The following is a 17,571-nucleotide window of genomic DNA, read 5'->3' as shown; positions in this document are numbered from 1 at the left end:
GGTGACAATTTTATGACGTGTAGAAATTGTAAGCATTTGAGTTGCACAACTTGATGTCCTGATCTGCATTGTGAAATGATGACCACGTTCCAGCTGATGAATAGATCTGTCACCTCCACACAGTCTGCGTTTTTGTGCCCTTTGACCAACATCACCCCATCTCCCTTCGCCCCCCACCCCCAGCAACCACCACCCTGCTCTCTGCATCTATGAGTTTGACTATTTTAGTTTCCACATATCAGTGAGATTGTGCAGTGTTTCTCTTTCAGTGTCTGTCCTATTTCATGCAGCACAGTGTCCTCCAGGCTCATCCGTGTTGCCCCAGATGGCAGGATTTCCTTCTCTTTTAAGACTCAGTAATATTGCACGGTATGTGCACATCACATTTTCTCTATCCGTTCATCCACCGAACGTCATTTCGGTTGTTTCCATGTCTTGGATATTGAGAATCGTGCAGCAAATGAACATGGAAGTGCAGATGTCTCTTCAAGACACTGATTTCATTTCCTTTGGATATATGCAGGGTGGGCGATTCTTGGAGAGTTCTGCATCCATTTTTAAATATTACATTATTAACTTTTTTAATTCTAAAAAAAAATTTTATTGTGGCAAAATATGTGTAACATAAGATTTGCCATTTTTTTAAATAAATAAGCAGATTATTTATTATACAAATACTATAAAAATAGGGCTGATTGGGGGTGGAGGGAGGTTGAAATTTTAACCATTTTTAAACATACAATTCCTTGGGATTAATTATATTTGCAACGCTGTGTAACCATCACCTCTATCAATTTCCAAAACTTTTTTGCCATCCTAAACATAAACTCTGTACCTATTAAACGTTAACTTTCCATAATTCCTTCCCCCGCACCTCCCAGCTTCTGGTAACCTCTAATCTATTTCCGTCTCTGAATTGTTAAATTTATTTTTTCTTAACTGACCCATGATAATTGCAGATATTTATAGAATACAATGTGGTATTTGGGTACATTTATACGGTGTGCAGTGATAATATCAGGGTAATTCGCATATTCATCACCTCGGTTATTTGTCATTTGTGTCAGGAACATCCAAAATCCTCTCTTCTAGCTATTTTTAAATGCACAATATATTTTTAACTATAGTCACCCTGCTGTGCAGTGGAGCACTAGGGCTTATTCCTTCCTAACTGTGACTTCGTACCCATTGCCCTCCTCGCCTTCTCAGCATCTGATCATCATTATACTCTCTATGTCTAGGAGACCAACTTTATTAGATCCACATATGAGTGAGATCATGCAGTGTTTGTTTTTCTGTGCCTGGCTTATTTCACTTAACATTAAATTGTAGTAAAATCCATATAACATAACATTTGCCATTTTAACCATTTTACGTATACAGTTCAGTAGGCATCAATTATATTAACAAAGTTGTGTAGCCATCACCGTTATCTGTTTCCCAAACTTTTTCATCACCCCGGGCTGAAGCTCTGTACCCACTGAGCAATGACTCTCCCTTGTCTGGGTCAGTTTGCATCCTCTTGGTATTTATTAAACACTTCTCTCTTCATATTTTTATTCAAGTGATGCTTGTGGCCCAGCTCTTCTGAGGCAGGTGGTGGGTTACCACCGTGACAAGACAAACACTGTCTCTGCCTTCATCCAAGGGAGAAAAGACACGAAGCAGGAAAATATGAGAGTTCTTCAAAACGTTCGTGGTAAAATAGAATTGAAAGATAATACGTATCTTTTAATTCTATTACTCCATGAGCTTTTTGACGTACCCTCATATATGTGGGTCGGATTGCCAGGAGAGAGACTTCAGCATCAGCTGAAAGTAGAAAGTAGTTAGAACTGGGGACACACAAACAAGTCAAGAAACAGAGAACAATGATCTGAGCCAAAAAAAAAAAAAAAAAAAGTGCTCGAGGGTTGAGCATAAATTCACCACATATGTATTGAACTCCTATTATATGCAAAATATTATTCCAACTATGTCTCTCCCAGAGCGGGATCAGAGAGCTCAGAGCCAGGATCTGGGCTCAATTTGACGCAACTTCTAGCTCATAGTGAACTTCAATGCCACGTATCGAACTAATCCACACATTGTTGCACTTTTCTACCTGTTCCTTCGTATCTCGTTATCAATAGAAAAAAAAATTGTTCTAGCCATGAATACTAGCTTGAAAATGTGTCAAGGACAAGTGAAGTTTTGACAGCAAGGATGTTTAAAATCCTTGTTACATACAAATATTTCAATCAAGATTGCATCAATATTGTTGACCTTTTGTAGAGAGAGCATTTTCTGAACAAAACTCTATTTACCAGTTTCATTCTTTAATCAATATTCCATATGATGCTTTTAAACCATTTCTATCTTTTTTGTTTCATTTTCACTTTGCTAAAATTGTCTTCATTGTAATTGATGCTTTTTCTGTGTAAATCACACAATAAATAATTGAAAGATATAAAAAAAGAAAGATAATACAAATTTTTCCATGAACTTCTTGAAGACCCCTTGTAAATGTCTAAGTAAAATAGTTTTGAATGGGGTAAGGTAACTGGAACATAAATAGAGCGTGATAAGGACAGCAGCCTTACCCAGGGTGATTTTTTGAGCTGCATCCCAAATAGCCATGAAAACTGTTCCAGGCAGAGAGGACAGCATGGGCAAAGGCCCTGAGGTGGGAATGAACTTCTCATGTTTTATGAACAGCAAGGAGGCTGGTGTGGCTGGATCAGAGAGAGAGAGAAAGAGAGAAAGAGGCAGAAGATGAGATTCAAGGCATCAGCAGGGTCTACACTGTGCAGGGTCTTTGAGGACTTTGATTTTTTAAAAACTGTAATAAAACACAAATATATAAAATGTACCATCTTAACTATTTTTAAGTGTGCAGCTCAGTAGTGTTGCATATCTCAACACTGTTGTGCAACCGACCTCTAGAACTATTTCGTCTTGCAAAACTGAAACTCTGTCCCCGTGAAACACTCACTCCCCATCCCCCTCCCCCTGCCCCCAGCACCTACCATTCTACTTTCTGTCTCTATACATTTGATGACTCTAGGGACTTCCTGTGAGTATTGATCCTTTTGTGACTGGCTTATTTCACTGAGCATAGTGTCCTCAAGGTTCACCCATATTGTAGCGTGTGTCAGAATTTCCTTCCTTTTGGGGGCTGAATAATATTCCATTGTAAGGGTGGACCACATTTTGTTTATCCATTCATTAGGACTTTGATTTTTGCATGGAGTAGGCGATATGCTAGGTTCTATATCTTCAATATAACAGTGGATTAGACTGGTCCAATTTCTCTCTCATGGAGGCCACCATTTAGAAGGAATAAGGACAAATGATTTTTGATGGCATAGAAAGTGACCAGAGCTATGATAGGGAAAGGATGGGAGACTGTGGGATCCAGAGGGGGACCCTGACCCAGCTGGAAAGCTTCTTAGACTAGGAGGAGGAGGAGGAGGAGGAGTTGTCATCAAGGCTGAAACCCAAGGATGAGCAGTAAATTACCCAGTTAAGAAGGGAAAGGGAGATGCTTCCAGACAGAAGCAACCACGTGTACAGAATCTGAGGTGAGAGAGCACGGCCAGGTGGAGAAGCTGCAAATGGCTTGACAAGGCCAGAGAACAGGCTAAGAGCTGTGCAGTGACCACAGCTGGAGAGGGGCCAGGTTGCCTCCATCCCCCAAAGGTCCGCCTCTCCCTGCCTCTCCCTCCCCAGGTCTGTGAAGAACGGCGCCCAGACACGGGTGGACATCCTCTGCACCTACCGGCAGCCCCCAAGTGGCCTGGGTCTACCTGCCAAGCAGGTGTTCCATGAGCTGAGCTGGCAGACCCGCGGCATCACCCAGCTGGGCCCCTACTCTCTGGACAAAGACAGCCTCTACCTCAATGGTGAGGAGCCCTCGGCCCCAACTCCCAGTTCCCTCTCCTGCAGCCCAGGAGGGGGTCCTTTAACCTGTTCTCGAGGGCAGAGACTTGGGATGCAAATCCTGGCTCCACCATTGACACCCCACACACACAGCCACCCTGCAAAGCTAGTCTTTAATTAATCCCATTTTTCAGATGAAGAAACTGGGGCTCAGACAGGTTAAGTCATTTGCCCAAGAGGGTGTAGGTGGGGAGAGGTGGACCCAGGGCATAAGCTCCAATTGTCTGCATCCATTGTCGTAAGCCATTCTACACATTTAACTCACAGAAGAGTTTTTCTGGGGGAGAACTGGGGAAAGAAAATACATCTGTCTCCCCCCTCTGCTTTCTTCACACCCTCGACAAAGAATTAGCTTCTCTCTTGTGTGGGACCCTTACACCAGGAAGATCTAGGGGACCTAAGCTTCAGCCACACTGGGCATTGGCATTAGCCTAAAGCCTGGGGGAAAGACAGCATTTAAGAGGGTATCCTCTATAAGGGGTTCTGAGAGACAAAGCATACATCAAATACATCCTTCTTCCTCCCCTCCGTCCCCATACCCTCTTGTCACCATTTCCCCATGAAGTGGATGCTCCTTATCACTAGATGTAGGTACTGGGATGTTAGGAGACATCCTGGGCCTTCATTACTCCCATTTAGCAAAGAGAGAAACTGAGGCACAATGAGAGGAAGGGATCTTCCCATGCCTACAGTAAGTTCGTGGCCAGTCTGGGTCTCGATGTTCTGAGTTTATATCTGGTCCCTTTGACTTGGTCACTGGAGGGGCCTGTTTAAGATTTTCCCCCATTATATGCTCTATTTTGTTCATTCATTTAGCATTTACCAAGCAAGCCTGGCACCAGGGTCAGGGACACATGCACATCCTGTCCCAATGTAAACGGCGGTGGGGCAGAGACCCTTTTATTCAGCACTGTATTCCCCAAATGGAAATGTAGCCTCACACATAGGGAGCCCTCAATAAATATTCACTGGATGGAGGGATAGATTGGAAGGTGGAAGGGTGGATGGTGGGGTGGATGGATGAATACGTAGGGAGAAAAATGGAAAGATGTGTGAACATAAAGCTAACGAGAGCCTCTCGTTGAGGGCATGCTGGAGATGGACAGGGAAGAGTCGGTTCTGATTGAAATATACAGAAGTTCTTTTTTGCTGGAGATGACGTTCGTCAGGTCAGGAGGTGCATAGATGCTCACGAGGTACACAGAGGGAAAGACGTCTAGGCAGGGGCTCCAATGGACAAAGGCATGAAGTATGTGGGGCCGTTCCACCACCTCCCCTTATTGTGACTTTTTTTATTTCCAGGTTACAATGAACGAGGACCAGATGAGCCTCCTACAAGTACGTGTCTGTCCTGGTCCGTTTTTGTGTTGCTATAACAGAATGCCTGAGACTGAGTATTTTATGAGTATAAAGAAAAGAAGATTATTTGTCTCATCATCCTTTGAGACCTCATCAGAATAGACTTTACTGTCCATATTTCTTTTCTTCTTTTTTTTTTTATCGCTTTATTTCCTTTTTTGCTTGTTTGTTTCGGAAGCTGGCCGGTATGGGGATCTGAACCTTTGACCTTGCTATTACAAGGCTGTGCTCTAACCAACTGGGTAACCAGCCAGCCTACTGTCCATATTTCTATCAGCATTTTGGTCACCACCACTTAACTCGTCTCTAAGAAGTTCCAGCTCATCTTCTACACTACCACCAGAATCACCCTTAATGCTTTGTTCATTACAATATGATCTTTTTTGGTAGCCTGCTCCTCCACACTCTTCCAGCCTCTGCCCATTACCCAGTTCCATCGCCACTCCACATTTTTTAGGTATCTGTAGAGCAGCATCCCACTCCTTAGTACCAACTTTGTGCCTTTGTACACTTAGTATTGCTATAACAGAGTACCCGAGATAGGGTATTTTATACAGAAAAGCGGTTTATTTGGTCACAATTCTGGTGGCTGGAAGTCCAAGTTTGGATGGCTGCATCTGGCGAGGGTTTCAGGCTACTTCAACTCGTGGCAGAAAAATGGAAGGGAAGCTAGTGTGTGCAGAGATCACATGGCAAGAAAGGAAGCAAGAGAGGGAAACTGAGGAAGCCAGACTCTTTCTTACACCCTGCCCTCTTGGGAACTAATCCATTCCCATGAGAGTGAGAATTTGTTCACCCTCGCAGGAGGGCGTTAATTTATTTATGAGGGACCTGCCCCATGACCCAAACACCCCCCATTAGGCCCCACCTCCCAACACTGCCACACTGGGGATCAAATTTCAACAAGAGTTTTGGTGGGGTCCGTCTGCACACAAACCATAGCAGTGTCTTTGAATCCAGTGCCCATTTCAGCCTCCTTGGGACTTGGACCAAGCTTTTCTCCTCATTGATAAAAGAAACTTGCCCCAAACTCAAGCCAGTCTCCTGAGTGGGACCAATGTCTCAGTGCGAGGAAGAATGCTTAGTCCTTGGCCTATTTTTGGACCTGCAGCTGTGGTATTGGCTTTCTGAATTTTCCACACCCCTCTGGGTTGGAGGAAAAAGTGTGACCGAGCATTCCTCACAAGGATAGGGATTGAGGTCAGATGCCTCCTGATAACAAAATCTCCTACAGGGGTCCCAGCAGGCACTCCATTGTCAAGCTGAAAACTCTGGTGTCTACTCAAATAGTTTTGGCTAAATTTGCCCATTCTCTCATCCAGTGGTTCACTCGTCTGTCTTTCCAGCCATTCATTCTTCCATCCTTCCAGTCATTCCTCCTCTCAGATCTCATCCATCCATCCATCTTTCCACCTGTCTTTCTGCTCACTCACCTGCTTGTCCTTCCTTCTTTCTCTTTTCCTTCCTTCAGTCCTTCCAACCATCCATCTGCCCACCCATCCACCCATCCACCCATCCTCCCATCTATCCATCCACCTGTTCATTCATCCATTTACCTATCCTTCCATTCATTCATCCAACCATGCGTCCATCCACCCATTTTTCTGCCCATTCACCTGCTTGTCCTTCCTTCCTTCAGTCCTTCCACCCCTCATCTATTCACTCGTCCATCCATCCATCCATCCACTCATCAATTCATCCATCCCTCTGTCCATCCATTCATCCAACCATCCTCCTGCCCATTCATCTGCTTGTCTTTCTTTCCTTATGTCCTTTCTTCTTTATGTTCTTCTATCTCTCCCACTTTTCCTTATTTCTATTCTTCTTGCCTTGGTTTTTCCATTTTCCTTTGGCTCGTCCATTTATCCCTTCCATTTTTCTTCCTGTTGGTTCATCTTCTCTCTTTGTTCCGCTTCTCTCTTGACCACCCTTTCCCACTCCCTTGGGTTAAGTTCGTTCACGGGCTTGCTCACCCGTCCATTCACACAATCGCTCTTTCCCTCACTCTTAGCTATGGTCCACCTGTAAATAGCTGTCCTGGTCTGGACAACTGCTTGAGCCTGGGTGAGCCTGGGGGAGAGGGGGCTTCTCTGACTGTATGGGAGGCTCCCCTCCCTGATGACAAACCTTTCCACAGCTCCTGAGCCGGCCACCACATTCCTGCCTTCTTTGTCAGTACCTGTTCATCCAGAAGCCACCACAGGTATCTGGAGGTCCCTTTTCCTCCCCAAGAGAAGCTCCCAAGTTCCATCCTTCCATCATCCAGTTGTCACATGGGAGCTGGGATGCCAGAGTTTGAAGATTCTAGTGTCAGGGTGATCATTCTAATCACAAAGATTAGACTAGCAATTCAGTCTTGTGCCTGCCCTCATGGAACCTCCAGTCTTGTGAGACAAATAGACCATTATAATTAACACACCGTGGCATGTTTTGGGGAGAGGCACCTGGCGTAATTTGGAGAGGGGAGGGCTTTCTGGAGAAAGTTTCACCTGAACTGAGTCTTTAAGGATGAGTGGGAGTGATCCAGACAAATAGTGTAGGAAGAGTGTTCCTGGCAGAGGGGATTCCATAAGCAAAATCTCGGTGGCCAGAAGCAGCATAGTGTATGGGGAAAATTGAGAGGAATTCGGTTTGCTTGAAGTATAAAGCTTAACCCAGAGTGGATGAATAAATGATGATGAAAGGTCAGCAGGAGCCACATTGAGAAGAGCCTCGAATGCCGAGTCAAGAAGCTTGAACTTAATAGGGAGCCATGGATGGTACTAGAGCAGGGGGGTGGTCCGAGTGAGATTATCATTTCAGAAAGATTCTTCTAGTGTTCAGTGTTGAGAACATCCTTTAGATGGGGCCTCCAGGGAGTCTGCTGGAGTGCTCATCCTGGTGAGAGAAGATAAGACCTCAGCTGGGACGGGGAAGGAGAGAGAGAATGTATGTGAGGAACATTTAGCAGGTAGAATTGGTGTTGCTTGGAGGTGAGGAGATACACGGATTCTGACTTGGATGGCCACATTGGTAGGTGGTCATGCCACTGAGAGAGAAGATGACAGATTACGATGAGTTCAGGATTCCAATCTGGTCTCAGGCCAGCTCTAGGTTGTAGATGTCCCTCCCTATTCCTTTCTGCAGCCATGGGGCACATTCTGAAGACCTTCACACTCAACTTCACCATCTCCAACCTCCAGTATTCACCAGACATGGGCAATGGCTCAGACACGTTCAACTCCACTGAGAGGATCCTGCAGCAGCTGGTGAGACTCTGGTCCCAGCAGCTCCTGGTGGGGTCGATCCCACCCAGCTCCTCCTCCTGTCCCTCCTGCTTACCCTCCTCCTTCTTCCTCCCCAGCTTGGACCCTTGTTCCAGAAGAGCAGCCTGGGCACCTTCTACTTGGGTTGTAGACTGATCTCCCTCAGGTGAGACCACTTCCAGGCCATTTGTCCTCCTGTTGGCTCCTCCCTCTGATGGGTCTCTACTTCCAAAGGTCTCAGGACCTCTCTAGAGTCCCCACATCCCTGTCTCCCCAGGCCTGAGAAGGACGGGGCAGCCACTGGTGTGGATGCAGTCTGCACCTACCACCCTGACCCCATGGGCCCCGGGTTGGACAGAGAACGACTATACTGGGAGCTGAGCCAGCTGACCCATGGCATCACCCAACTGGGTTTCTACGCCTTGGACAGAGACAGTCTCTTTGTCAACGGTGAGTGGTTGTGCTGGACTGGGATATACAGTGACTGTTAGTTGTCCCTGGTTTATTTCCTTTCCTCTCTAAGAGGTCAGCCCAAGCCCTGGTGGGGGGATACCCTTCCCTAGACCACCACGGAGAGGGTCTTTCCCATTATTTCAGGTAAATAGGATGAAATTCTTTGACCAAATTAATGTCATGAATTTTATCTTTTTAAAGTCCTTACTTCCCCTTCACTTTCCCCCCAGCATTATTGACAAATAAGATTGTGTATATTTAAGATGGACAACATGATGATTTGATATAGATATACCTTCTGAAATGATTACTACAGTCAAGCTACTTAACATAGCCATCACCTCTCATAGTTACTGTGTTTGTGTGTAAGACATTTAAGATCCTCTCTCTTAGCAAATTTCAAGTATACAATAAATAAAGTGTTGTTGTTTTTTGGTTTTGGTGGCTGGCCAATATGGCCCTTGACCTTGATATTACAATACCGTGCTCTAACCTACTGTTAGCTCTAACCAGTGGTTAGCTACTGGCCAGCCATAGATACAGTATCTTAACTATAGTCACCATGCTTTACAATACATCTCCAGAACTTTTTTTATCTTATGACTGAAAGTTTGTGTCCTTTGACCAACATGTCCCTGTTTCCTCCAGCACCACCATCACCGCAGTCCCTGGTAACCACATTTTGCTCTTTGCTTCTACGAGTTTGACTTTTTTAGATTACACAGATAAGTGAGATCATACAGTATTTGTCTTTCTGTGTCTGACATTTTTCTCCTAGCATAACGATCTTCAGGTTCATCTGTAATGAATTTTCACTCAAAATCCAAATGGGTTTGGGGACAGGATCACAAGTTCTTCTATGTAAGGTTTCTCTATGTCAGCAATTCCCATTGGGGGACAGCTCAGCCCCCCCAGGAGACACTTGGCAAAACCTGGATACATTTTTGCAACTTGGGGAGGGTGCTATTGGCATCTAGTGGGTTAGAAGTAGGGGATGCTGTTCAATGTCCTACAGAGCCCAGGAGACTCCCCACCGCAGAGAATGGTCCAGCCCTAAATGCCAGTATTTCCAAAGGTGAGAAACCCTATTGTACATGATCCCACAGTTCCCAGATGGGCACTGAACCAACACCTATCACACTTCACTGTAATGGCTTTTGAAATTATCTGACTCACTCTCACACTGTGACCTCTATGAAATTATGGTCTGTAGGGTGTGGGACTGTATCCTCGGTCCTCAATATGTTGGCACGTGATAGTACAGAATGAATGAGTGAACGAATAAAAGAGAAGCATCTCAGCCTCCATATTTGGAAATCTGCAGCTCATTTATTCATTCAACAAACCTATATGGGTAACTGTTCTGTCCCAAACCCTGTGCTGGGTATGGAGACAGAAGACACAGTTTCTGTCCCTGGAAAACTCATACTCAAGTGAACTAAGGATTAGTTAGGAGCACAATAAAGACAGTGGTGCTGTTATTAACAAGGTGCTGTGGGTGCTCAGAGTAGGGGCAAGTCAAGGAGGGCTTCCTGGAAGAGGGTGTATGCTAGGCACCTACACACAACAGCAAACAAGACAGACATGGAAATCTCCTGGAGATCCATCTCACTGGGTTTCTGAAGCATGAATAGGTTTCCAGGAAAAGAAAAGAGTTGGAAAGGATTCTACGCAGTGGGAACTACACAGCCCCAGCAGGAGAGTGCAGCTCAGGAGAATCCCTTTAAAATGCTAGTTTCCCCCCTCTTTGGGGTGACTTTTTATTTGAGGCCCTCCACTGCTCCCAGTGTGCTGGTCTGATTTTGGCTGATTCTGACAGCAGGCAGGGTCCCCCTGGGCCATCCCGGCTCTGTGCAGAAAGCTAAAGGTCTCCCCCTGTCTTTTGTTTCTCTCTGTGGCTCCAGGCTATGCACCCCAGAATTTATCGACCCAGAGTGAGTACCAGCTAAATTTCCGCATCATCAACTGGAACCTCAACAAGCCAGACCCCACATCCTCGGAGTACACTGCCCTGCTGAGGGATATCCAGAACAAGGTGGAGTTTCTCTCACCCTTCCCTTCTCTCCTTGCTCTGGGCTCCCGTCTCATGGTTCCATCTGTCCTACATCTACAGTTTGAGCATCCCTAATCCAAAAATCCAAAATTTTCCAAAATCTGAAACTTTTTGAGCACCGACATGATGTTCAAAGGAAACGCTTATTAGGGCATTTTGGATTTCAGATTTTCCGATTAGCAATGCTGCACCAGTACATATTCTGCAAATATTCCAAAATCTGGAAAAAAAATCCAAAACCCAAAACACTTCTGGTTCCAAGCATTTTGGAGATGGGATACTCCACCTGTATTAAGTGATTCTCCTAACTCTTCAGTTTATTGATGTGTTTTGGGTTCTCTCAGTTCCAAAGGTGGTGCCCAGGCTGCCTTCCCCATTTCCTAGATGGGCAGACCGAGGCTCAGAAAGGGGCATGGTGTGCCTAAGGTCACACAGGGAGTTAGGGGCAGAGACAGGTCTCCTTTGCTCCAAGGGCTGTGTTTTTTCCACTGGCTCCAGCAGCCCTTCTACCTGCAAGAGACTTCTATCTCACCCACTCTCCCTGTCCCTCCATCTAGGTCACCACACTCTATACAGGCAGCCAGCTACGAGACATATTCCGCTCCTGCCTGGTCACCAATGTGACGTAAGTTGGGGAGGTGGGAAGCATTGGCTGGGCTGGCGGCTGCAGCTTTGAACTCCTGTGGCACATCCTTGAGCTGGAAATCCCCAGCATGTGCCCATTGTCCTCCACATCCCTGTAAGCGATTCCTACCATCTCCTTCTGCAGATATTCAGTGCAGGGGGCAACCCCCAGCACCCACCTCCATTTCCTCTTCTGGACATTTGGGGAAGACAATTTTTTGATGTAAAACTCAAAATATCAACCCAATCATTGCATTTACCATCGACCCGTCTCCCTGTTGAGCACTTCTGTGCATGATCATCTCATTTAACTCTTGCAAAAGCCCCTGTCAAGAGGGTACGATGATCATCCCCATTGTTCAGATGGGAAAACTGAGGCTCAGAGAAGGGAAATGAACTTCCTAAGAACGGTCAGCATTGGGATTTGAACCCAGGTTTCTGAGGGCTGGGTGAAGAACCTGGGGAATGTTATGGGACACAGGGATGACTTTGAATATTTTCAAACTTCAGGTCCTTTGTCTTTAACATGGGGAGAATTATAACATCTTCCAGCAAAGTGATGGGGAGGGAATGTGGGAGTCACTGCATAGGGTTCTTGATCTATAGCAAGTGCTCAGTAAATGTCAATTATTGTTACTGTCACTGCTTCTGGCTGTGATTCCTGGAAGCCTTCCCCTTTTGATCAGGGTCTCTTCTCTAGACTGAGGGAGGAGGCAGCCAGACAACCTCCTTCTCCACTTCTTGCTGCTAGTTCTTTGGCTCTTTAAAGACGGTAACTTGAGACACCCCTGGTGTTGGGTGCTGGCTGAATTTCCGTGGTCTCTGTCTCTAGATTGGGCTCCGTGTTGGTCACTGTCAAGGCACTGTTCTCCTCCAATCTGGATCCTACCCTGGTGAAGCAAGTCTTTCTAGATATGACCCTGAATGCCTCATCCCACTGGCTGGGCGCCACCTATCAGTTAACAGATCTGCATGTGACAGGTACAAGGTGGGGTGGCTGGAGTCTTAGCTGGAAGAGATAATGTTTCTGAGTAGCAGTGAAATGGGGGGGGGGGTGGCTCTAGAAGGAAAGAAAGTGGTCTTTCTAGAGGCCTATGTTATGACCCCTGGTAGTGGATCACCCAACAGAGACAGAAAGAACACGCAGCAAGTGCATTCAAGGGAATGGTTATTTTTGCATGTAAATTTTTCCAGCCCAAAGTGTGGAAGATCCTTAGTATCCCCCTAAGACTCTCCAGTTATGAGTAGTGCATTGATTTAGTGATTCATTCATTCATTCAACAAGCATTTAATGAAACGAAGCAAGCACTGATGATACAGTGTGATAATTGCTATCAAAAGGGAATTTCAGGAGCCCATGGGAACGCTGAGGAGGGACACACAGCCCTGTCTTGGAAAGTTTTCTGTAGGACACGATGAAGAAGCTGAGATTTGATAGAGAGCAGGACCTCGTGGGGGGAAGAAATAGGGAATGGTGCTCCATGTGTCTGTAACCTAGAAGATAGAAAGGATATGGCGTATTTGGGGACGTTGTAAGAAGTTTGGTGTAGCTGGAGTATGCATTTTGATATCAGAGAGGTGGGCAGGGACATTGTTGGGTACTGGAATAGTTTGAGGAGGGACATCACACACTTGGGGTTCTGCCTTACAAAGCTCGTCCTCTTGGTGCCGTGTGGAGAATGGGTTGGGAGGAGGAAGAATAAAGGCAGGGAGACCCCTTAGAAACCTGCAGCATCAGTCAGAAGCTTCAACACAGGTGTGTGGTATACCCACTGCACTTGCTGGCCACACCCCAGAGAGAGCCCGTCTCCCTTTCCCCACATCATAGTGAACTCTTATAAAGCTTGATGGAAAGAGAGTTGGCCAGGTAGACGGATGGATACAAGGTGGACAGATGGATGAAGGGTCTTCTGTAGCCCGCCTTTAAAATCCCAGCTCAGATCACGCTGCCAGGAATAAGGCGGCTGGCTGGAATGACCTCTTTCTTAAAACCCTCCCTTGGGCCGGCCCGTGGCTCACTTGGGAGAGTACGGTGCTGATAACACTAAGGCCACGGGTTCAGATCCTTTAAAAAAAAAAAAAAAAAAACCTCCCTTGATACAGGATGTTTACATACTTTTTTTAATTATAGAAGTGGAGACAATGTTTTACCAAGCGACAGAACAACCAACAATCAGTCCCAGTTCCCAGCAGTTCCAGCTGAATTTCACCATCACTAACCTACTATATTCCCAGGACTTAGCCCAACCAGGCACTGCCAAACACCAGCGGAACAAGAGAAGTATCGAGAACGCGGTGAGAATGGGGTAGGGTGTACACAATGTTTCCATGGAGGGATTGACCTATGGATACTGGGCAGTCAGAGGGTGACTTTTTATAACAATTCATGAAGACAGATACTTATTTTCATTTTACAAATTAAGAAACAGGCATAGAGAGGTTCAGTAGCTGGCTCAGGGTCACGCAGCCCAGTCAGACCCTGGAACAGGGTGTCCTTTAGTACACACACCCGAGCTAGAGTTTTCAAAACAAGAAAAAATAGATGGGGAAGTGTGGTTAGTGGCTGAAAATTCTGGTGCCACTGGGCCTGGGATTCTGGTGAGAGAAATGTTACCCTGTCTTTCAGCTCAATCAGCTCTTCCGGAACAGCAGCATCAAGAGTTATTTTTCTGACTGTCAAGTTTTAACATTCAGGTGAGTTCCAACTCAGAATCTAATGACTCTGAGAACTTCTGCTGTCCTTTAAATAAAAGTGTCCCCATGCCGTAGTCTCTCAATTCCTAGCTATTGTGGAAAAGAGACCTAGGAATATAGAGATGTTATCTAAAAGCCTGCTTCTTTCTAGTGAGCCCAACTAGCTTAGAAACTCAAGGGAGCTTATGTAAATCTCTGCAGACATGGAGGTGCCTGGTGCTGGGAGCCACGGAATCTTGAGTATAGAATCCATGCCATAAGCAATCAGCACCTGAAACCAGGATCCATGGAAGACGTGGGGTAGGATCAGATGATTTAGAATCCAGCAATCTGATTGTGCTGTCCAATAGAATAATCACTAACCACATGAGGAAATTTAAATGTTTTGTAGGGCTATTGAGGTATAATTCACACCACAAAATTCATCCTTTGAAGTGAAAATTTTAGCGGTATAGTCATAGAATGGTGCATCCATCCCGCTATCTAATTTTAGAACATTTTCATCAACTGCCCCCCAAAAAAGCCCTGTACCCATTAACAGTCAGTCCCCATTCCCCTGCCCCAGCCCCTGTCAACCACTAATCTACTTTCTGTCTCTTTGGATTTACCTGTTCTGGAAACTTCATATAAGTGGAATTATACAGTATGTCGTTTTTCGAGTCTGGCTTCTTTCACTGAACTTAATGTTTTCAAGCTTCGTCCATGTTGTAGCATGTGTCAGTGCTTCATTTCTTTTTAATACTGAATAATACTCCATTGTACAGCAATACCATATTTTATGTATCTATTTGTGCATCGATGGACATTTGTGTTGTCTCCACTTTTTTGGCTCTTGTGCGTAAGGCTGCTATGATCCTTCCTGTACAAGTTTTTGCCTGAACTTTTATTTTTAGTCCTCTTGGGCCTATACCTAGGAGTGGTGTTGTGAGGTTGGATGGTAACTCTCTATTTAACTTTTGGGGAACTATCCAAATATATTGTACAGTGGCTGCACCATTTTCCATTTCCAAATTCTGCACGTCATCACTGATTTACTATTGTCCTTTTTTTTAGTAGCCATCCTTGTAGGTGTGAAGTGGTATCTCATTGTGGTTTTGATTTGCATTTCCATGATAACTAATGAAGTTGAGCATCTTGTCATATGCTGATAGTCCATTTGCGTGTCTTTAGAGAAGTGTCTACTCAAGCCTTTGCCTGTTTTTAAACTGGGTTATTTATGGTTTATCGTTCAGTTGTAATAAGTTCTTTTCATATTCTGGATACCAGAAATTTATCAGATATATGACTTGAAAATATTTTCTCCCATTTGGTAGGTTGTCTTTTCACCTTCTCCATAGCATCCTTTGAAAGGACAACAGTTTTCAGTTTTGAGAGAGTTCAGTTTATCTGTTTCTCCTGATGGTCGCTTTTAGTGCTTTTAGTGCCATGTTTAAGAAACTATTACCTGATCTAAGGTCACGAAGATTTATGCTTATGTTTTCTTCTAAGAGTTTATAATTGTATCTCTAACATTTAGGTCTTTGATATATTTTGAGTTAATTTTTGCACATGTTGTGTGGTAGTGATCCAACTCTTCATTCTTTTGTGTGTGGTTATCCAGTTGTCTCAGCATCATCTGTTAAAAAAATATTCTTTCCCTATTGTCTTGGCATCCTTGTTGAAAATCAGTTGTCCATAATTGCATGGGTTTGTTTAAGGACTCTAAAGTCTCTTCTATTGCTATATGTCCTATATGTCTATCCTTATACCAGTAGCACACTGTTGAGATTACCGTAGCTTAATAATAAGTTCTGAAATTGGAAAGTGAAGCTCTCCAACTTTGTTCTTTCCCAGCATTGGTTTTGTTATTTGAAGTCCCTCACAATTCCATATGAATTTTAGGATCAGCTTGTCAAATTCTGCAAAAGAGCCAGCTGGGATTTTGATAGTGATTGCATTGAATCTGTAGATCAATATGGGGAGACTTGCCATTTAAACGATATTAAATCCCCAATCCATGAACATGGGGTGCTTTTCCATTTATTTAGATCTTTTAAAAAATTTTTCAACAATGTTTTGTAGTTTTCAATGTACAGGTCTTGCCCTTCTTTTGTTAAATTTATTCCTCAGTATTTGTATTTTATTCTTTATGCTATTATAAATGGAATTGTTTTCTTAATTTCTTTTTCAGAATGTGAATTGTTCATGTATCAAAATACCACTGACTTTTGTAGATTGGTCTTAAATCATACAATCATGCTGAACTAGTAGGTTTAGTTGTGTGTCTGTGTATATTTCTTAGGATTTTATATATGCAGTATCATATCATCTGGAATCAGAGATAGTTTTACATACACTTTCCAATCTGGATGCCTTTTATTTCTTTTCATTGCCTAATAGCCCTCATTAAAATCGCTGGCACAATATGAATAACATACAGGGTGAGGGCAGACAACCTTGTCTTTCCTTGGTCTTAGAGGGAAAGTTTTCAGTTTTTCACCATTAAGTTTGATGTTAGCTGTAGGTTTCTCATAGATACTCATTATCAGGTTAAGAGAGTTCTTTTTTAGTCCTAGTTGCTGAGTGGTGGGTTTTTTTAATCATAAAAGGGCGATATATTTTGTCACATTCTTTTTGTGTGTCTATCAAGATCATGTAGTTTTTGTCCTTCATTCTATTAATATGATATATCATGCTGATCAATTTTTAGGTAGGGTATTAGCCCATTTTGTGTTGCTATAACAGAATACCTGAGACTGGGTAATTTATAAAGAACAGATTCTGGGGCAGCTGTATCTGGTGCAGGCCTCGGGCTGCTTCTACTCATGGTGGAAAATGGCAGTCAGCAGCAGGTATAAGCAGATCACATGGCAAGAGGAAGCAAGAGAGAGTGAGGGAGGTGCCAGGATCTTTTAGACAACCGGCTCTCATGGGAACTAATAGCGTGAGAACTCACTCATTAATACTCCCACCTAGGGAGAGCATTAATCCATTCATGAGGGATCCACCCCCATGACTCGATCAGTTTCCAACACTGCCACATTGGGGATCAAATTTCCACATGAGTTCTGGAGGGGACAACACATCCCAACTCCATCAGGTAGTAAGCCAACCTTGCAGACAGAGGTGAGCAATTCAGGCCTTTTCAAGTCTTTCCTGGTCATCCACATAACACTGCACATTTGTGGACTTCTAGATCCCCAGGAATACATCTGGACTTTTCAAAATCCCCTATGGACAACT

General features: G+C 44.3%; 1 protein-coding gene across 1 annotated transcript in view; it reads left to right on the top strand.

Annotated features, from left to right (window-relative positions):
• LOC134387552 (mucin-16-like) overlaps positions 1–17,571 on the top strand; it is an 87,307-nt gene that overhangs the window by 64,775 nt on the left and 4,961 nt on the right. Inside the window, exons 45-55 of the mRNA XM_063109997.1 lie at positions 3,712–3,884; positions 5,224–5,259; positions 7,418–7,483; positions 8,407–8,528; positions 8,624–8,691; positions 8,803–8,975; positions 10,883–11,013; positions 11,589–11,656; positions 12,488–12,636; positions 13,787–13,950; positions 14,282–14,349. Of these exons, the coding sequence (XP_062966067.1) occupies positions 3,712–3,884; positions 5,224–5,259; positions 7,418–7,483; positions 8,407–8,528; positions 8,624–8,691; positions 8,803–8,975; positions 10,883–11,013; positions 11,589–11,656; positions 12,488–12,636; positions 13,787–13,950; positions 14,282–14,349 (1,218 nt within the window). The remainder of the gene's footprint in view (positions 1–3,711; positions 3,885–5,223; positions 5,260–7,417; positions 7,484–8,406; positions 8,529–8,623; positions 8,692–8,802; positions 8,976–10,882; positions 11,014–11,588; positions 11,657–12,487; positions 12,637–13,786; positions 13,951–14,281; positions 14,350–17,571) is intronic.

Source organism: Cynocephalus volans, chromosome 10 (assembly GCF_027409185.1).
Source record: "Cynocephalus volans isolate mCynVol1 chromosome 10, mCynVol1.pri, whole genome shotgun sequence".
NCBI classification, from domain to species: domain Eukaryota; kingdom Metazoa; phylum Chordata; class Mammalia; order Dermoptera; family Cynocephalidae; genus Cynocephalus; species Cynocephalus volans.
Note: the sequence above shows the minus strand (reverse complement) of the source record. Positions and strands in the feature narration are given on the sequence as shown.